The sequence below is a fragment of the Lissotriton helveticus genome, chromosome 5_1 (assembly GCF_964261635.1).
Source record: "Lissotriton helveticus chromosome 5_1, aLisHel1.1, whole genome shotgun sequence".
NCBI classification, from domain to species: Eukaryota; Metazoa; Chordata; class Amphibia; order Caudata; family Salamandridae; genus Lissotriton; species Lissotriton helveticus.
Window position 1 is genome coordinate 1053290891 of NC_136065.1, and position 22563 is coordinate 1053313453.

The 22563-nt window shown below is 45.7% G+C and overlaps 1 protein-coding gene across 1 annotated transcript in view; it reads left to right on the plus strand.

Annotated features, from left to right (window-relative positions):
* The window catches only part of SLIT1 (slit guidance ligand 1), an 899254-nt gene that overhangs the window by 822055 nt on the left and 54636 nt on the right, over positions 1–22563 (plus strand). The window contains exon 29 of the mRNA XM_078643589.1: positions 21600–21739. Within this exon, the coding sequence (XP_078499715.1) occupies positions 21600–21739 (140 nt within the window). The remainder of the gene's footprint in view (positions 1–21599; positions 21740–22563) is intronic.

Consider the following 22563-nt stretch of genomic DNA (forward strand, 5'->3'; position numbering starts at 1 on the left):
CCTTGGCAACCGAGCATCTTCACAATAGGTCTATTTTTTCTTCCATTGGGTTTCGCAGAGCTGTTCAGTCAAACCATTTACCATCCGCATCCCACTCGCTACCTTTCAGCTGCTTTTATTTTGGGGAGGCGCTTGCCGCAGCCCAGCTTGTTTTATTAAAGTAACAAAAGCCTCACATCAGCTAAAGAGGTAAAAACACATGTTCCGTTCAAAGGCGGACCCAATTCGGGTGCTCGTGCCTCCGATTAAATTTAAATGAAACACAACTTTGCGTTTCACGTTTCGTACATTAACCTCATTAAATGATTACATCCGAATCTCCCAGCTGTGACGCAGTACTCCTGCTAGAAGCGAAACACGAGCAGGAGTACAACAGAAAACGACAACTCTCCCTTCTTATTTTGTCTGCAAGGGCCTAGGAAAGTTGCTAATATGTTTTAGTTGCTGGGGGTCGTGAATTACTGGCTGGCCTAACGAAGTGCGTTATTTACCTCCTCGTCAGTCCCCGGCCCACCTCGAAGTTTCTAGTTAGATCTTTTTCACTCGACAGCCGCCGAAAAGCATACATTTCAAGTACTCGAATATGTGCACGATATGCGCTCAAGTTTCAATGGGTCTCTCACTGATATAGCACCCTCGCCTCACATAGAAGCTCAGTACTTTACAGAGAACATTCTTATTGTCGCACGAGCCCCAGATACGTACAATTAATTGCATGCTGTGAGGCGCGTGCCTGAGATCAGATCACAGGCACCCGCGTGTGATGGGGACCAGTACGAATATGAAATTGGGAGTAGCAGAGAGAGCATGGTGTAATTGGCTTGACCTAAAGTTACCAGATGACTGCTTGCTATCAGGGACATACCATTTGCCCGCCCTAGTACTCATTTAACAATCTAAAACTTTCTGGTAGTTGTGTCCTTGTTTAAAGAAATTTAAATAAATGGGTGGGGCACGCCATGTTTTAGAAGAAGAAAACTAGACTGGAAAAGGGAGTCCCCGATGGCATGGAGCCTGTCATCCGTTAGCCTTACTTATGACATATTTAAAACATGAAGCAAAGGAGATAAAGCGATGTGCCTAGAACCCCACGTTTTGCGTTACAGGACTGAAGACTGCAGATTCCAAAATCCACAGCCTATGAAAAAGAGCATATTCAATATTTACAGAATATTGGGTCAGGCGAATCAGCTGATTGTGTGGCAGCTGAGACTAAGCTTCAGTTGTGTATTCATGGGCAAAGGGTGGGCAGGATGGCGTGTGCACTAACAAGATGTCTCCGTTGTTTCTGCATGGGCAGGGCATATGGATCAGGGATGGGACTTCCACTGAGAGGATGCTTCAGTTGCACGCGCGAGGGCAGAGGGTGGGAGAGGGGTTATGGGAGAACTGACAGAAGTAGGCATGACCTAGAATAGTCCCTTCCTGTGGCCATTATTATGAAGTCATGTACAACAGGCATTTGGTGCAATTGGTACATTCAATGGCGTAACGCAGGCCCCTGCATCCACTGCTGTGCAGGGGTCAACCCTTAAGGGGGACCAGTTACCTCAGGGCTGAATTAATATCTGTGAGATATGGTTAGAGTAAGAGGCCCCTCTTCATATTCTGCTGGGGGCCCCATCATTTTGTGTCACATCACTGGTCACTCTTTCCACTGCCCTGCAACTCTATATTCATCGGTGCGCGCCTTGTCACCAGTGACTCTAAGCAGCTGACAGCCCTTGGAGCTGATACCATGTGCTGGCTTTGTCTGCATAGTAGAGGCATTGACTGACAGAGTCATAAGTGCTCCTGGAGCAGCCCCAACACAGGGTCTTACCATACTGTATTGTTTCAAATATGCATTTATTTATGTGATTTCTTAAACGTGTATATGCCAGGTACCAGCCACTTCAAGGCACATTGAGTTTTTAAGGCTCTGGTATCACAATCGGACAGTTCATAAAAGCGCCATTTGCTGCAGTCTTGCATGCCAGTGTCCTGTTCCCAGTGGGTATTTGGTAATTGCAGGGACGTGGCTTAGTCAGTAAGATTGGGGAAGGGAGGAAGAGCTTCAGATTTTCCAACAATCACTGTGGCCATAATGTCAAAATACATTATACAACAAGCAGGGCACATGAGAGGGGCTAAAGGGACAGTGGAAAGGGAGACAAATACGGATTAGTAGGAGTACTAAGAGCGAAAACACAATATTTTGCAAATTGTAAAATAACCAGCATTTTTTAAGCATTTCAAAACAGAGAGGGAGGTGCGCGTTTTTGCTTGTGTGTATGTAAAACCTCCTGGTTAAATTCAACAGAAAACTCAACATACCCGACAGAAAGCACCAGTACTCAACTATTTACCAGAAAATGCATTTATTGAGGGGGTGTGAGAGAGCGCAAACTGACTTAAATGTATGAGTGCACCACACTTACCTGTAGTAAGCACAAATCATGAGGAGAAATGCCATGAGTGCTAATAGTACCTGCAATTATATTCTAAATGTATAGCTAATGTAGAGATTTAAGTAGAAGTGGAACTAATACAGAAATGTGTGACACTATATGATTTTAGTAGACGTGATTATTTTTGAATCTATGCCGTGTAGCTGTTAAAATATAAGATGGTCTGTGGTTAAACGCAGAATGTGGTAGGCCTCAGGGCCAGAGTTGGAGCTAAAAGGGAAGGTGGTTCTTTTCACGACACAGATTGCATTAACGTTTGGTCATCGCATTAAATGGGCCATGATTTATAAAATGTTTATTGAATAATAGAATAAGAGTATTAACATGCTTTAATTAAATGAAGAAGTTGAATGCTATAATCATAATGAGAAATATCGTAGGCCTGAAATGTTTTAGCATTGATTTACATGTACATGTCTGGGCTGAGAAATGTTGCAAGCCTTTTTAGAAGTCTATGAGAGTTGGGTTCTTGGCGGCAGATATTTGTCTGCAACAGGAAAGGGGGGATCCAATTATAAATGAATGAATAGAGGTCTGTTCAGTAGACGGCCCAGACATGGAGGAGGGTTCTGGAATGTTTAAGGGGTATCAGCGGGCCGGAGAAGAGCCTGAGAAGCAAGGTCAACTCTAACGTCTGAGGCCCAATACAAAGCATCATGGAAAAAGCCTGAAGCTACACCACGTGAGAGGCGTTTCGCAAGGGGCGTCTCAAATGTTGTTGACTGTTTTGTATTAGGGACAGCACCCCTGGGTGGAGTTAGGGCAGATACCTGAGGACCCTTAAGAGAGCGGATGGGTAGGCAGAGAGGGGTCATGACTGGAGAACTATAGGTTTTCACCAAGAAACTTAGAGTGGGTGACTTCCCTTGGGGGTCATTCACTGCTGACACCTTTGTTAGGTTGGGATTTGGTTAAGTAGGGATACCATCTAGAACAGGGTAGGGACGCCTAACCTGTGTGTTTTCCTCCAACCTAAATGAAGGAGAGATATGCGTCTATGCTGATAGCTTTATTATTCTTAGAACTTGTGTTAGTGATTTCTGTTGCTCGTTTGAGGGCTTTTCGAGAGCACATGTATGTAATTGGACCTGTGTATCTCGTGAATCTCATTCTGAGATGTCTGTATTTGCAGCTTATCATTTCCTTACAATAAACTTTTGAAAGCTAGAAGTTGTCTGTGGTCTTTGGGAGTAGAGTCCTTTATTGGGTGAACTAACTTGCAGATGGGTGTACTGTTTTCCTCCAAGACAGGCAACAAAGGTTCAGTCGACCAGATCGAGGTTTAGATCAATAGTGCTAAGGTATCGATCAAAATCTCGCCCTTTCAGTTGGTAGCTATAGAGGATGGTTGCCTTCTTGAGGACGGTGACCTAGGCCAGGTTAGCTTACCCCAAGGCCCCTAGAAATCGATGATCGGAAGAACAGCCCGCCGAAGAAGATCCGGATGACGTGAGACAGAAAAAGCAGCAGTATCGGTCGAGAGTGAGTATAAAGGGTTATGCGTGTTAGATTGCGGTGTTTTGTATTGTATCTATGTTGTGATGTCAGGCGGAGTTGAATGTCTGTAGAGTGACTGTGGAACAGGTTGTGAGCGCGCGCAACCGGTGGAAATCTTAAGTTCAAGGAGAGCTTAAGTGGTTCGGGTGTATCGGACACCCAGAGTAATTGTCAACTAGTGTGAAGGGGGTCATGAGGTACCATTGATCACCCGAAGGACCGAGATAGGGGGAACGTAAGAGTGAGTGCGTGAGTAACGGACGCTGGTCGGAAGTTACTGTGTGTGTAAGCAACCTATCAGAGGGACGATAGACATCTCGTCAGTTGTGTTGACAATTACAGATAGACTGTGGACGTACAGTCGAGAGAAGTGACCGCTTGGTCGGAAGTAGTCATTTTTCGGTGTATGAATGGGACGCATGCATAACCGGGAGACGAGTTGAGAAAGGAGGGGTGCTGCTGCGAAGCGGAGAAAAGTGACGTCAGGTAGTGTCGCGCAGAGATTGGCCGACCGGAGAAAGACCGCGCTGTGATAGGCCAGCTAGCAAACACGTCAGACAGGGTCGCGACGTGATTGGCCGACCGGAGAAAGACCGCGCTGCGATAGGCCAAGCTAGCAAAGCCGCGACAGGATTGGTGGATTGTCATCAGGAAGTAAACAGAGTAGCGAGGCTGGATTTTGTGCGCATAATTATGAAGTGTTTTAAGTGGCTGAAAGCGGTGTTTAAAAAAGAGAAGCGGGGATCGTATGAAGGGGAAGAAGCCCCGCCGGAGGGTACGCCAGCTCGTTATATGGCAGTGAATGTTGGGCTGCATACGATCCTTTGGATATCAGAGTGGAGTAAGATTACTGAAGGAAATGAGGAACTGACGTTCCCGAAGTACGGGACGTTCAGATTAGAGGTGTTACATCGATTGAAATCAGTCATGACCTCAAAGAGACCCTTGCCTAGACCAACCCAGTTTGAAGCTCTAGATGCATGGATTAGGGCAGCGCATGAAAAGAATATGAACAGACGACAAGAAAGGGTGAAACGATCGGTAAGGGCAGTGCAGGATGCCAGATGGGATGCGGATGCTAAAAGATGGAGAGTGCATAACATGGAAGTAAATAAACTGTACCCAGTGTTAGAGGCGCCAGTAAATAAAAGTCCCCTAGAAGAAGATGAAGAGAGCGAAACAGAGGACAGCCTGATAAACAGATTATTGACAGACAGGCCACCCCCGTATAATAGAGCAGGGGGAGAGGTCGAGCATACTGAAGGAGAAAAGGGGGGCAATGCAGGAGAGCATAGACCGCTTCCCAGTTCAGAGTGGGATCCTGAGCCAAAGAAAGAGCTGTCTCAGCCTAGTCAGGTGCAACAGGTGGTCGGTAGGTTTGTGGTACAAAGAGCGCCGGAAACGGAAAGCGCCACATCCTACCCATTACCAGATGCACTACAGGTACCTGTTACCATAGGTCCTATAATATCGATATATGACCAAGAGAGAGCAAGAGGGGAAGAACGGAAACGGAAAGACAGAGAAAGAGCAGAGGAGGCAAGGAGGAACGATACCACTAATTCCCCAAGTCAGATGCCGATACCCAGAGAGTGGAGCACCCCGATGCACACAGCAGGGGACCCAGGAGGAGATCCTGGGGGCCCTAGATGGCCAATGGATCTGAGGGGATCTGGACGAAAATCCTTTCAAGAGCTAAATGAGTACATGAAGCAGTGGGATGAGGCAGTGAAGGCTCAAAAGTGCATCATAGCTGCGGAAGCTGAAAGGGAAAGTCAGGACAGCCGAGCTCGGACTCACTGCGGGGCTGGGGAGAGCAGCCCGGAGTGGGACTGTAGAGAGAGAGAGAGTAGGGGAGTCACCCATTGGGCCCGGAGTGGAGGTAGAACAGACCTGGAAAACGGGGGCCCCGGGAGTGAAGGGGTGTCGCGCCCAATACTCAGTGAAGGGGAGAGGAGAGCGCAAGAGTACAGAAACAGCTTTAAGTGTCCACACTGTGTGCCCGGCACCAGAGAACAGAATGGGAGTTGTGAGAGGTCGCACCATAGTCCCTGTGATGACAGAAATGAGCGCAGCCCAGGGAATATGGGGAACCAGGAAGGATCGTATCGGATACTGAGCGATACGAGGCAAAGGGAGAGTAGCGAGCAGAGGGAAAATAACAGAGAGGTGTGCGGTGGGAGGAGAGAAGAAGAAGAGAGTGGGGGTAACAGGCCCGTGTTCCATCACCTTCCAAGATCGGATGGCCGAGCATGGGACCTGGAGAGATGGGAGCAAGGGAGACCACCCATTAACTCTCCCGAGCCCAAACGCAGAGCTCGAAGTTGGGATGGTAGGGAGACCAGTGAGCCCCCTTCGAAAGACATATTGCGAGCTGAGATAAAAGCCAAGAGACTTGATGTCTCCAGCTTAAGGTCAGATCTGGATGACATGGTAGATGGTACCCTGCCTTTAGAAAGAATGGAAATGTATGAACAGGATGAAATACTGTATATGGCAAAGGACATTACTCGAAAAGCGAGAGCAGTCCATGAGAAGTTAGTCGAACTAGCAGGCAAATATATGGTGGACTTGTCAAGAACCAAAGCATTACAGGGTAACCACAGGCTACATTATACAGATCGAGACCTAGATGAGAGGAGAACGATTGGGCTGAAAACGCACATAAGGGAACTGATTACTGGAATAAGGACATGGAGAGCACTAGATAAGTGGGAAGAGAGGTGGTCCAAGAAAGGGACCGGCAGGAGAAGCATGATTGGTATGACACCAGGACAGCAGGGAATAGAAGCTTACCCTTTGCGTGAAGTCGCAAATGGGAACTATGTGCATGTCCCTTGGAGTAGGGGAGATTTAGCTGCTTTTACCACCTCCTTCCCCAAACTACGGGAAAACCCTGTGGAGTGGTACAAGCAAGTCGAGAGGTTTGTAAAAATCTCAAAGGTCCTATGGATAGATCTGAACACGCTGTTTGACATTGTAGTACCAGGCGATCTGTGGACAGCATGCAAGGTTAACGCTGAGTGGCCCACAACGGAGCCAGAGAGAGATGCCAAGACTAATGGGCCGTCCGAGATTGTGATGGCAAAATTCGAGAGAGTGATGACTTGGCTGAAAGAGAAAGTGCCAATGCAAGACATAGATTGGGTCAGAATAGACCGAACAAGACAGGAACCCAAAGAGACAGTTCATGAATATTACGAGAGATTGCTGAAGGCGTTTAAACAGTATAGCGGCTTGGATGTAATGGATCCAAAAGACATAGGGCAATTTGTGTCCAAGTTCGTCCTGGGACTGAGACCGGATATTAGTTTAATGATTCAGCAACACTCGATTTGTTGGCAAACTAAACCCCTAGATGAAATACTGAGATATGCCAGGTACTGCTGTGATGAGATAGACTCTAAGGCAAAGAAATTAAAAGAAAAGTTGATGGTGGTACAGATGCAGGCAGCAGGAAAGGGGGGACCGCAGCAACAGCAGCAAGGGACAGGTACAGGAGGAAAGAAGCAGTACAGTCAGAACAAGGGCAATGAGGAGAGTTCTACCTTTAGACCTAGAATAGATATAGCTGCCTTGAAGAAAACGACTAGGTGCCACCAGTGCAACGAGGTGGGGCATTGGAAACGCGAGTGCCCCTACAATGTAGAGATAGGAGAGCAAGAGATAGAGGAGGAAGAGGTTCAGAGCGCACCTACAAGAGGGGTAACGCAATACCAAGGAAAGGTGCTCAAAGGGGGGGGGGCTCCTCCCCGAGCCCAGTTCCCGCAACCTCCTCGAGTAGGGAGTATGGGTAAGACCTATAGACAAATGCCCCTGTTTGTGGAAGGAGAAGAGTGCTATTATGTGGACCCATTAACCGGACAGAGAGTGGAAAGAGAAGACTGCACCCTCGGGGCAGCCTTAGAGGTGGATCAGAGGGGACCCTATGTTGAAGCAGAAGTAGCAGGGTGCCCTACGACATTTCTGGTGGACACAGGAGCCACTAGATCCACGATCAGATCAGCTGCAGTTCCAGACCTGCCTATGTCTGGAGAGACCATACAAGTGGTAGGGGTCGCAAACAGGAGAATAACCAGCCAATTGACAGAACCGGTACAGGTGAAAATAGGGAAGTACAGCGATGAGCACCAGTTTGTGGTTTGCGATTCAAGCCCTGTGTGTCTGCTAGGGAGAGACCTGTTGTGTAAATTGAATTGTACTATATATTGCACACCTCAGGGAGTGGAGGTATTGACCAATGATGATGACGCAGATTTCAAAGTTGCAAACTCAAGAATATGCGTGGAGCTGTACCCTACTTTGACAGTAGATGAGCTCCCCTGGGACTTGAGAGAGACAGTGGCATCAGAAGTATGGGATTTCACTGGGGAAGAGATAGGTTTGGTCAAAGGGGTGGACCCAGTGAAAATAGTAGTGAAACCGCATGCTGAGTTCCCAAGAACACCCCAATATAAATTGACTCCAGAAACGATTGCAGGTATAAAACCCGTGATCGAGTCCATGATTAAACAGGGAATACTGAAAGAAATCGTGGGTAGTCCATGCAACTCCCCGATTATGGGTCTGCAGAAACCAAATGGGAAATTTCGGATAGTGCAGGACCTTCGAAAGATTAATAACATAGTCGTTTCGTGTTGTCCAGTGGTACCGAATCCATCAGTGATACTGTTTCAGATTCCATTCCAAGCAGAGTGGTTCACTGTGATCGATCTTTGTCAGGCTTTCTTTTCGATCCCTCTGGACGAAGAAAGCCATTTTCTTTTCGCATTTAAGCTGGAAAATCGCGTCCTAACATGGTGTCGTATCCCTCAAGGGTATACAGAGAGTCCATCGATCTTTAACCAGCTTTTGAAGAAAAATCTTGAAAGTCTAGTGCTGCCCCAGAAGTCAGTTCTGGTCCAGTACATAGACGACCTTCTTGTGGCATCAGAAACAGAAGAAGCTTGCAGGGAGGACTCCATTGCTTTGTTAAATCACCTAGCTGCCAATGGGCACAAGGTGTCCCCGGGAAAATTGCAGTACTGCCTGACAGAGGTGCAGTACTTGGGACACAGAATAGAGAAAGGCAAACGAAAAGTGTCACCAGACAGGATAGAGGCGATCATGAAAATGAATGCGCCTAGGACACAGAGAGAGGTTAGGATGTTCCTAGGGATGGTGGGTTATTGCCGACAGTGGATCGTGAACTTTTCACTGAAAGCAAAACCCTTGCAAAAACTGACGCACAAGGAGGTGAGTGATCCGGTACCATGGGACAAAGACTGTTTGATGGCATTCTTACAGCTGCGAGAGGACCTGTGTCGTGCTCCGGCATTGGGAATGCCTGATTACAATAAACAATTCTTTCTTTACTGTTGTGAGAGAGAAGGTTGTGCGTTGTCTGTGTTGGTCCAAATCCATGGGAATGCCCGTAGACCAGTTGCTTATTTCTCGGCTACTTTAGACCCAGTAGCCGCAGCGTTGCCCGGATGTCTCAAATCCGTTGCTGCAACGGGTGTCAGCATTGAGAGATGTGAAAATATCGTCATGGGGCACCCGTTAGAGGTGTGCGTGCCCCATTCTGTTGAACTGTTGATGACCAGGACCAAAACACAGCATCTGACCAACAGCAGGCTCACGCGCTATGAGCAAGTTATTCTTGCTGCAGAGAACGTGACCCTCAAGAGATGCTCTGTTTTGAACCCTGCCACCTTGATGCCACTTCCAAATGATATCGATGATGATGATGAATGTACAGACCATGACTGCCTCGATGTGACTGAACTATGCACCAAACCCAGACCCGACATCGTAGATGAGCCACTGACTGACCCAGACGAAGTTTTCTTTGTCGATGGCTCATGTGTAAGAGACGAAGTGGGGCAGTTGAGAGCAGCTTATGCTGTTTGTACAATTGAAGGAGTTGTGGAAGCTGGGTGCCTGGAAGGAGTACACTCCGCTCAGGTAGCCGAGATTATTGCCCTGACACGTGCTTGCTTAGCAAGCAATGGAATTCGAGTCACCATATACACCGACAGCCAATATGGGTATGGGGTAGTTCATGATTACGGGCAGTTATGGTCTCAAAGAGGGTTCATGACCTCTTCAGGCTCTCCCATTCGCAATGGAGAGTTTGTGCGCCTGTTGTTAGAAGCATTGCAATGCCCAGCAGGTATCGCAGTTGTAAAGTGCACCGCACATACCAAAAATGAGGACTTTGTTTCAAAAGGCAATAGATATGCAGATGAAGTTGCACGGTATTGCGCGGAACAAGGGTACTCTTTCACAGAGGTGGATGTGGGTGGAATAAATGTAAGAACTGAATTAGCCATGATACTGGAAACTGTTGATACTTGGGATGAACTGTCAACCATGCAAGAAAATGCTCCTGATTCTGAAAAAGAAATATGGGAAAAGGCAGGATGTGTAATGGGTGAGACCCATTTTTGGGTCTCAGCAGACGGCAGAGCAGTGTTGCCCAATGAGATGGTGAGTCCAATGGCTAGACTCATACATGGTCCCGTACACTTAGGGAGAGATGCTATGCTGAGAGTGTTTAGACAGACTTGGTACAATCCTAAGTTTAGAATAGCAGCAGAAGCAGTGTGCCAGCGTTGTGTGACCTGTCAGCAGCTGAACGTAGGGAAAAGAACACCAGTTGCACTAAGTCACATAGGAAGGTCTGGAGGTCCATTCAATCGAATGCAGATAGATTTCATTGAAATGCCAAGGTGCAACCGCCTCCGCTATGTCCTGGTGGTTGTTTGTGTGTTCTCCAGATGGGTTGAGGCATACCCTACACGTAGGTGCGACACCCTCACAGTGGCCAAGTTACTGCTTAGAGAACTCATTCCTCGCTTCGGGGTGCCGGCCTTTTTAGAATCAGATAGGGGAACACATTTTAACAGCGAGCTTGTGAAGATGATTTGTGTTGCGCTAAATATTGACCAAAAGTTGCATTGCAGTTACCGACCAGAAGCCTCAGGGATTGTGGAGCAGATCAATGGCACGATCAAGAGCAGGATAGCAAAAGTGTGTTCCTCAACGACCCTGAGTTGGCCTGATGCCCTGCCATTGGTTCTCATGAGCCTTCGTAGTACCCCAGACAGAAGAACAGGGTTGTCACCACATGAGGTGTTAATGGGAAGAGCAATGAGGCTGCCATCTATTCCAACTGCTGCACTGTTAAATATCACAGATGATATGATCCTGGACTATTGTAAGGGGCTGTCTGACGCCATGCGTTCTGTGTCCCTTCAGGTGCAGGCTGCCGAGGTTCCAGCGTGCCAGGGCCCGTGCCATGACCTGTACCCTGGGGACTGGGTCCTGGTAAGAAAACACGTGAGAAGAAGCTGTCTGGATATTCGTTGGCGTGGGCCCTTCCAGGTCATCCTGATCACGAACACAGCTGTAAAGGTGGGAGGCCTGCCCAATTGGATCCACGCGTCACATACGCGAAGAGTTCCAGCACCTCTGGAAACAGCTCCTCTCTCGGATAGACGTCCAGCTGAGGACCGAGAAGCCATAGAGGGGGCTAGCCAAGCTGTAGAGGTGCCAGCGGAAGCAGGGAACGAGTCTGACCAAGCTGAGGACGGTCAGTACAACAGTGAAACTGAAGACGCTACAGAAGGAGAAAGTAGCTGGGAGTACGAGTCAGACCCTGACAGGTCTGAGAGAGAGCGAGAACAGACAAGAAGAAGAAGGAGTAGAAGGGCACGTGGAGAAGCAAATTGGCCGCAAAGAAGGAGCTCTAGCCTGAGGTCAACTCCAGAAGCAACCCTTCCTCCGATATCAGAAGACTCAGACCCCGAAGAAGGTGCTCAGGGCGCTGAAGCACCCGACCGAAGAAGGTCAAGAAGAGTGCGAGTGCCTAACAGAAGATACTCCACACCTGAGTGGACATATCTGGCGACAAATGTCTGTGAAACCGGAGACAGGGAGGATCCGAGCGGTGGTGGTGTCCAGTTCTGAGCCCATTATCACCGTGGAAATACGACTGTTGGTACCCGGTGTCGAACAAGAAGGGTCACTAACATTCATGCTCCCCAGACCTCCCCGCCTCAGCAAGTTAAAACACATGTTTCTTACAGAATTGCAATTCCCCGACTTTGGTACAACGATAACAGCACATGAAGAGCACAATCTTCGTTTGGAAATACTGAACTATGCTATTGAAGCTGCAACCACAAATCTGATAGTAGACTGTTAAAGGACTTTGTAAATAAAGCAAGCAGAAAAAAGAAGATTACCTAGCGCCCAGGAAGCAGAGAATTTTAGGGAACTTCCCTTGAGTTGATGGAGAAGGGCTAGGGTTGTCTTTTTGAACTGTTAAAGGACTTTTGCGAAGAAGGCTGTCAGCCTCCAGTTGTGTGGACTCTAAAGACAAAAGGATTGAAAAGAGACTGTAAAGGAACGAGAGGAAAAGAACTTTTTGCTAAAGATAAGAGAGAGCCATATAGTCTGACGAAATGGAGGCCGGCACCCCGAACCGCAGAGCTAAATGTATAATAGGTACACTAATAGTAGGAGTAATAATATTAATAGCTTTAGTGGTAACAATTTCTTATGTAAAGGGACATGAGGAAGAGGTAAAGGTAACTGATGCGAATTCTGTAGAAACGCTTACACCTACGGTTGCTGGTGAGAAAAGGGAAAACACTCAAGAGAAAGCGTTATTAGCTGCAGAAGCCCGCAGGTTACACGTAGACGAGTCCCAAGGAGACTTTAGGTCAAATGCTTATGCTAAACTTTTATATGAATACGTGGATGCCATGGAGGTTAAGGATTGCTACGTCTGCATGCAGTTGCCGGCGTCTGTAGATGAGGGTATTAGATACCATCACCTCCCTCTGACATATGGCATTACATGTAGCTTATTGCTTAGTATATTTTATGAGAGAGATAGTTTTGAATACTATTTCTCAAATTATGATTCAGTGTTGCCAGAAGTCCCAAATTCTAAGCAGATGAACAAATGGGATTACTGGAAGAGTGAAGACAGATTGGCCAAGTTCTTCATTCCTTGGATTACCTTAGATACTTCACATGCCCGTAGAAATAATCTGACATGCAAGGTGTCAGAAGTCGAGAAGAAGTTCATAGGGCAGGTGGATGATCGTTACAGGAGACAAAAGATTTTGAAAAAATCAGGACAAGGGAAAACGGATTGGACCGAGGAAGAGAAGTCACACCAGAGAAAGGGTAGTAGTGGTCCAATAGCTTTAGATAAAGCGCAGAGAGGAAAGCTATGTCTTCACAGAGCCAAAACGTATTATGAAAATGTATACGTTGGAGAAGTGGACTGTGAACATGCTTTTAATTTAGAGTACTACACTAAGGATTTCCTGAAGGGAATGCAAGTGATTCCAAATGTGTATTTTGTATGTGGAAGAAATGCTTACGTGAGACTACCTGACAACTGGTATGGATCATGTTATTTGGCAATTGTCTTCCCCAAAATATATCATGCACAAGACTTAGTGATCATTGAGGGCAAGACATCTTCGAGGGGAAGGAGAGATGTAGGCGATGCAGAAATGGTTGGAGATGTCTTTGGAGCTATGTTCCCTCTTTTGGGAATAATCCTTAATGATGTTAAAATTAGACGACTGGCAACAGTTGTCGACAGGTTGTCTGCCAGCACTGCTCAGTCCTTAATGCTGGTAGAAGGAGAGATGCAATCGATAAGGGCTATGGTTCTTCAGAACCGTCTTGCATTAGATGTCCTATTAGCAAAAGAGGGCGGAGTCTGTAAGGCTTTGAAGGTCCAGGAATGTTGCACTTACATTCCAGACAATTCAAAACCCCTTGAGAAGGTTATTAGGAACATAACTGATATTCACAAGGAGATCGAAGATTTGAGTAGAGAAAATGTCTGGGAAAAGGTGGGCCACGGAATGAGTGCAGTTGGTGGGTGGTTTTCCACCTTAGGCAAAAGCTTTGTTTGGTATATTCTAAAACCTGTCATCATAATATTGATCTGTGGGATCATATTGTGGGGATTGGTGAGGGTATTCAAATGGTACAGAGCAAGAAGGTCAGAAAGGGCCCAAAGAGAGCAGCTGCAGAGATTGGCTGCCATACAAGATAATCAGTACAGGAGCCTGAGAGCTCTGGAAGCGCAGAGAATGCCAGCAATAACTTCAGTTTAAATGTTAGTGATGACCCCGAGAGGTCATCAAAGGGGGGAACTGAGAGAGCGCAAACTGACTTAAATGTATGAGTGCACCACACTTACCTGTAGTAAGCACAAATCATGAGGAGAAATGCCATGAGTGCTAATAGTACCTGCAATTATATTCTAAATGTATAGCTAATGTAGAGATTTAAGTAGAAGTGGAACTAATACAGAAATGTGTGACACTATATGATTTTAGTAGACGTGATTATTTTTGAATCTATGCCGTGTAGCTGTTAAAATATAAGATGGTCTGTGGTTAAACGCAGAATGTGGTAGGCCTCAGGGCCAGAGTTGGAGCTAAAAGGGAAGGTGGTTCTTTTCACGACACAGATTGCATTAACGTTTGGTCATCGCATTAAATGGGCCATGATTTATAAAATGTTTATTGAATAATAGAATAAGAGTATTAACATGCTTTAATTAAATGAAGAAGTTGAATGCTATAATCATAATGAGAAATATCGTAGGCCTGAAATGTTTTAGCATTGATTTACATGTACATGTCTGGGCTGAGAAATGTTGCAAGCCTTTTTAGAAGTCTATGAGAGTTGGGTTCTTGGCGGCAGATATTTGTCTGCAACAGGAAAGGGGGGATCCAATTATAAATGAATGAATAGAGGTCTGTTCAGTAGACGGCCCAGACATGGAGGAGGGTTCTGGAATGTTTAAGGGGTATCAGCGGGCCGGAGAAGAGCCTGAGAAGCAAGGTCAACTCTAACGTCTGAGGCCCAATACAAAGCATCATGGAAAAAGCCTGAAGCTACACCACGTGAGAGGCGTTTCGCAAGGGGCGTCTCAAATGTTGTTGACTGTTTTGTATTAGGGACAGCACCCCTGGGTGGAGTTAGGGCAGATACCTGAGGACCCTTAAGAGAGCGGATGGGTAGGCAGAGAGGGGTCATGACTGGAGAACTATAGGTTTTCACCAAGAAACTTAGAGTGGGTGACTTCCCTTGGGGGTCATTCACTGCTGACACCTTTGTTAGGTTGGGATTTGGTTAAGTAGGGATACCATCTAGAACAGGGTAGGGACGCCTAACCTGTGTGTTTTCCTCCAACCTAAATGAAGGAGAGATATGCGTCTATGCTGATAGCTTTATTATTCTTAGAACTTGTGTTAGTGATTTCTGTTGCTCGTTTGAGGGCTTTTCGAGAGCACATGTATGTAATTGGACCTGTGTATCTCGTGAATCTCATTCTGAGATGTCTGTATTTGCAGCTTATCATTTCCTTACAATAAACTTTTGAAAGCTAGAAGTTGTCTGTGGTCTTTGGGAGTAGAGTCCTTTATTGGGTGAACTAACTTGCAGATGGGTGTACTGTTTTCCTCCAAGACAGGCAACAAAGGTTCAGTCGACCAGATCGAGGTTTAGATCAATAGTGCTAAGGTATCGATCAAAATCTCGCCCTTTCAGGTGTAACACCCCAAACCACCCCTGAAGCTACGCCCTTTGGTAATTGGTGACCCTGGTGGAACCTACTAATAGACAGCACAGTTCTACGGTAGAAAACACTCAGGTCAACTACATTTTTATCTTAATACCTGACTCCCCTCTCACATCACTGCATTATAACTGTTTTCGTCATCCTCTATTATAAATGCTCTCTTGTGCTCCTAGAAGGAGTCGTTCAAATATGTTGTTCTTCAAAATCTGCACTCATGTACAACGTAACGCAAAAAAGTAAAACCTGAAATACAATTTCCTGTCAACGACATTCTGTGAGAATGCAGGCTCTGTGAAACTGTAACTTCAGTTGCCGTCTTTGGAGAGGTGTTTATCCCCTGGGTTTCTGTGCAGCCATGCATGAAAATGCAGCAGCTGTTGTCGTACCATGCCACTGAACTTAATTATGAACTGCACGAGAGGCTGAGGTCCAGCGCAGGTTGGCATGCCAGACGAGGTCCCTTTGAAATTCTCAGATTAGGTGCAAGCCATCTGTGAAGGCCCCACCACCCTCGTTAAACATTTCTTTTTTCGCACCATTGATAAGAAAAGGCCAGTTCTGAAGCACCGAGATGGTGAGATCACGTTTAAAGTCTGCAGGTAGCATGCACTGCCAACTAAGAAAGTCTCCGTTTTAACTAATAGGCAACCGATATCAGACGCTACCACGATTACATTTAAAACTTTGGTACATTACAAGGCGTTCATTACAGCAAATACTTTTACAACCCTAATGTGCTACAATGTAAAACGCATTTTCAATGCAAACCATTACTACACATTAATTTTAAAATGAGTTATTTTTATTTTAAACAAAATGTATTTTTTATTTACATGTCTGTGTGTGTGTGTATATATATATATATATATATGTATACATGTGGGCATTTCTAGTGCGGCGGTATGTGGATGGGCCGGAAAGTCCACAATATTTCTCCAACACTAGGGGGCATATGTACAAGAAAATGCTGGAGTGGGGTGCTACGACAATTTTTGCAGCGCCGCACTCTGACATTTTCTAATCTCAGTGATGCGCCGTATGTACAAAATAGCGCTGGCACAAAAAAAGCTGTCTATGGCCAGTGCACACGCCCTGCTGCCATGTTGCAAGGGTGCCTGTGCTGCAGGGGCAATTGTTTATGGGCAGGAAGGGACATCTTCCTGCACATAAACAATCAATAATGGCGATTTGCTCTTTCTATGTGTGCTGCAGGATGCAGCACACATAGAAAGAGCAAAAAACGAGGAGAAATTAATAATTTCCCCTCTTAGCACCATTCTAAGACCAAGTATTACCTGGCCTTAGCTTTTGGTACTGCCCCAGCCTTGTAGATCTGGGGCAGCGTAAAAAAGAAATAGGTGTTGCGGTGGAAAAGCCCACAACAATACCAATTGCAAGCCCCTTTGCCGCAGAGGACCGCAGCGGAAATGGGCATATTTACAAGTTGGCGTTAAGCCACATTAAGTGGCTTAGCACGCACCACCTTGTAAATATGGGGAATGACGCAACGCTACCGAAGCGTAAAAAAAAGGGATTCTCCTGTTGCTGCTCAATGAACACCATGTGCACACCCAAATGGTGCCAAAAGCTATATGTATTCACTTTATTTATGCAACAGCTGCAAGCTATTGCTAAGTATATAAATGCACACGTATATCCTCATTCACACACACTCACACACACATATGTGTGTGTGCATATATATATATATATAGAGAGAGAGAGAGAGTGTGAGAGAGAGAGAGAGAGAGAGAGAATGTGCGTGTGTGTGTGTGTGTGTGAACTAGAAGATGAAACAACTGCCAGCCAGGGCAAACATCTGGATCCTAAAGCATGGAATGAGTCATAAAGTAATGGAGTTCCTCAAACAGAAGGGCTCACCAAAGAACAAAAATATATTTCCACTACAATGTTTTGGCTTTTGCCTTCCTCAGGTAGTACAAGATGGTTTACTCTTTGGCTGCACAGCTGACACTGCTGAATTTTCAAAAAGCATAATGAGTGAAGAACTCATTTGGAAAGTGGACTCAATGCAGTCCTGAGATCTCATGAGATATAAAAATATAAATATATATAAATATGTTAGAAATCGGGTCTCTAGTTGACAGAGGTATGCACCCTGTCCAATTAGGGACCTCAATCCTAGTCAGGGTAAGTTAGTTACATGCCATAAATTAACTTGTGCTCACCCTCTGGTAGCTTGGCACAGAACAGGTAGGTTTAACTTAGGAGGCAATGTGTAAAGTATTTGTGCAACATATCCCCCAGTAACACAATGAAAACACCACTAAAAGATGCCTCACCAGCTTAGGAAAGTAGATATGATTTTTATAAATAAAACAAGACCAAAACAACAAAGTAGAAGTCGAGATATGTTTTTTAAAAGATTAAAAGTAAAAATAGCACTTCGAAGCACTAAGTGCCTATGGAAATTATCTGGTAATGCTGGACTGGTGCAAAGTCAAGAGTTCAGGCTGATAGGGTAGGAGCGAGGGCTGGGTACAGGAACCACGCAAGGCATGTTGAACAAATGTAAATTGATACTTGTATAGCGCACTACTCACCCGCAAGAGTCTCAAGGCGCTTGTACGAATACCGCTGTGGAACCCATCCTGGCTTTCCCTGTGAGGTGTCCACTCCTGGGCACCCCCAAGGTGGAGGCCAGGCATCCTTAGCATTGTGGGGGCGTTGTGGAGATTAAGCAAGCTATTGCCCAGAGTTGCAGAGTGGGACTCCATGATTGGAATAGGCACCGAGGCGAGAATTATCAGGTCCGTGGAATTTTTGAGCTCAAGACCCGCCGAGGCGGGGAATTGAACCCTGGTCCCGGGCTAGACCTCTGCATCAGGGTCTGCCGCTCTAACCATTGAGCCACACTTCTCCACGCCACACAAAGTACAGTGATCCTGGTTGCAACAGCAAGATGCGGGGTGCAGCCCAGTGATGCGTCGGTGTTGATCCTGCAATCGAGTTGATGCGTCAATTTTCTTCATGCAGTGGTGGCGATGCATCAGTTCCGAAGACTATGCACCAAACCGAAAGGCGTTGGTTCTGTAGGCGATGCATCAGGTTTCTCTGTGCAGTTGAGGGGATGCGTTCATCTTCCCACACTGCAGCAGCAGTGATGCCTTGGTTTCGATGCATTGGTTCTGTAAGCCAATGTGCTGGTTCCGAGTGTGATGTTCTGATTCTACTCCCGCAACAGCGATGATGCATTGATTCTGCTACATGCAGACAGGAGATGCGTCGGTTCTACTGCAGCATGCACGTGGGTCCACTTTTAATGAACCAGGCACAGGAGTAGTTGGTGAGACTTTGATATCGCTGAGTCTCAAAAACAGAGGCAAGGCAACAAGCCCTTGGAGATCACTCTGGATTCAAGGCAGAGTACAGCTCTTCCTCAGCAGGGTCAGAGGGTAGCAGGCAGCAGGGCAACACAGCAGAAAAGTAGGTCTTCCAGAGCATCAGTCCAGCAGAGTGACAATCCTTGTTGCAGCACAGAAGTCCTTCTGACAGAATTCCTTTACAGGTCTAGAAGTGTCCGATTTTCAGAGGTCAGAGATCGAATTCTCATACCCAGTTGTGCCTTTGAAGTGGGGTGACTTCAAAGAAGGGTCTTTGAAATCACAGAGGTCCTTTCTTCCTAGCCCTGGCTTCAGACTTACTACAGTTCTCCAGTAGCTACCCTCAGTTGCAGGAAAGCATTTGTGGCAGCACGCCTTATGGGTATTTCTATCATCTCATAACATTACTAACAGAAAAAGTGGCAGGTCTCAACTTATTATTGAGATGCATGGAGGGGAAAGCATTTATACGTAGCTGATAGAAGAAAAAAGAAATGGGCAATTAATTGTAGGTCTCAGAATTGGTACTTTTTTCGGTGTGATGCTCAAAAGAGTAAACTATTATTTGCATTGTTTTGGGGTTTCTATTTAAGACATTACAAATTGTGTATATTTACTTTGCCACTGGATTCAAGATAGCCTGGCTGATGAGGGTTATGAACCCGAAACCGGTTCCAGGATGCTTGTTTCCGGTCCAGGGAAGAAATGGCTTGGCAGTTCAGGCTGGACTGTTCCCATGAGGCACAGGGTCAGACTGATTTTCATATGGCCGTGTCTGAACTGGGGTAGTGGAGTGAGCTAAAGAATGATGATGGATTAAACCCAGATCAGTTGACTGGGGTGAGTATTTGATTTGCTCAAGCGCTCCGACCATCATCCCCTTTGGTATCGCTTTATTTACTTTGGTACCCCAGACTACACATACTTTGGAGATTCAAGCTTCATGCTGCACAGTTATGCCCAGAAAGCAAATCTATCCCTCATCTTGCAGAGATGATGAAGTCTCAGACTTTAGACGTTAAAGTTTCTCCTGAAGTTACATTGCTCATAGATTGATATTGGAGGCTACCAGGTTAGTAACATCAAGAATGGGCTTCCGAAAGAGCAGCCACGTAGAGACAGAATAAGCCATTGGCAGGCTACCAATGAAAGGACTATGGACCTAAGAAAGAGTCTTGCCATTATTTGCAAATAGATAGATTGATATGATTTCGTAATTCTGAAAACTATTTGCTCAAATTCACTTCATATTTCCTTCGTTTTAATGTTTAAGCGTTTCGAAAACATTATTTCAAAATTTTCTGCTGAAAAATGGATTGATCTTATCCGTGGAATCTGTATGGTAAGAAGTAGGGTGACAGAGTACATGGGGCCTCATTTATGAGGCCCTGCGGCACTTTTACGCTGCCGTTGCGTCACTTTTTGTGACGCACCAACAGCGTAAAAAATGTGCCTTGTTGCACCATATTTACAAAGTGACGCATCTAGGTAGATGCGTCACTTTGTAAACCCCTGCGCTACATAATACCTGCGCCAGGTATAATGTATGCAGGGGGGGCGTTCTGACGCAAGAAAAGGTCATAGAAGTGACGCAGTGAAATCTATAAGATTTCACTGCGCCACTTCTAGGACGCAAATGCGTCAAAATCTTACGCCTGCCTCACAGCAGACGTAAGACTGACGCAGGCCCTTTCACATGGGGCTTACCCCATGTGAAAGGACACATTGCTGGAGTTGCGTCACTTTTGTGACACACTCCAGCAATGCGTCACTTTTGCGCCCACAGATACGTCAGAAATACTGACGTATCTGTAACTCCTTGCAACATGATGCGTCATACTATAAATATGACGCATCATTGGTGTCGCAAGGAGGGCGCAATGAAAAGTGACACATCACTGTTTTCACGCAGCGATGCGTCACTTTTCATAAATGAGGCCCTTGGTGTCTTCAATCTAATTAGTTTTAGGCTCCGACCCAATTACAGAAAGTTGCTAAATCATGTAATATCACAGCTTTATTATTACATTATTGTATTTTGATTAAATGATATTAACACAGATTTAGCTTCCAATGGGTAAAAGCTTGCAGGACCAATCTTTCAAGTTTTCCGTATGTATTATTGCAGAATTAGTATCAGGTTTTTCACACTACTGCATTGCAAAACCTCTTCAATTACTATGAGAGAAAAATGTTAAAAATACAAAAATGCATTAAAAGCACAATCAACATAGATTTGGGCTCTCTGAATCGGCCTGAGTGTTCTAAATACTGTGTGGGGGAGGTAGGGGAGGACACAAGATATATGTGGATCTAGGGTCTTTGTTTAGGATCTTAGTTGACAGTTATGCAATATAAAGCTACACATGCAAATTTGGAGCATCAGATCAGTGTATAGACACGTGAGGCATGTGAACACCATGACACACTTTAATAGCTGCAGTCAAAGTTAGAGAAGACACAAATGAAGCCCACAAGTACATTGTATAGCTAGTGAGCAACCATCAATCCTAACGTGGGGATTTAGCATCCGAGAGGTACTTCTGGCTGTGCTTTTACAGACACTTGGAAATCAAACATTTATACTTAAAACTGCAACATATCTCATGTAACCACAGCAAACCCTGGTATTGTTTACTCTTTCAAATTGTAGACAATTGAGACTTATGTCCTTGCTGATGTTTTTGCTTCCTGCTACAGGTGCACATGCATAGAAGGGTTCGAGGGGCCAATCTGTGGCGTAAATAAAGATGACTGTAAAGACAGTGACTGTGAAAATGGAGGTAGCTGCATCGATGGCATCAATGATTACACCTGCTTATGCCCTTCATCCTACACAGGTAAATGTAAATGTTGTAGTACTTGTATAGCGCCCGAATCACCCCATATGGGGTCTCTCCGGCGCTTGTACGCATACCACTGTGGAACCCTTCCTGGCTTTTTCCCTATGAGGCACTCACTCCTGGGCACCCCCAAGGTGTTACCAGGCATCCTAGCGCTGTTGGGGCCGTTGTGGAGATTAAGCAAGCTATTGCCCAGAGTTGCAGAGTGGGACCCATGATTAGAATAGGCACCGAGGCGAGAACTATCAGGTCGGAGGAAATTGAGCCCAAGACCCGCCGAGGCGGGAATCGAAGCCTGGTCCCGGGCCAGACCTCTGCATCAGGGTCTGCCGCTCTAACCATTGAGTCACACTTCTCCACAGGGTATCGCTTATTGTCTTTGGCTTTTCATTCTGTCTTTGTGTTTCTTCATTCACTTACTCACTGGAAAAGAGTATTGGTTGTAAACAGAGACCACCAGCCTCATCAACACATTCAGGGGGGACCACTTGAGGTAGACTCCAATCACCTAAAGAAATGACTCTCATTGAAATGTGAATGCTACATGTTTAAGATGAAGCCCACTGAAACTCATTATTTACTGGCCTGTGCTAGGAAGTCAATTATGAGTCCCAGCCTTGCTTGTCCAAATGCTGTTTGAGCAATATCTCTTGTTTCTTTCCTGGGTTTTAAACTCTTGCTTTCTATGCATGTAGCTAAGCAAGCCCAAGTAACTGAGTACACAATATCTATGTTGAGATGCATAAATGGCTTCCTTGTTCCTGACAAATTTTCATCTGTGCTACAAACTGCTTAGATTTCTCGTGTGGAAAGAGGAAAGG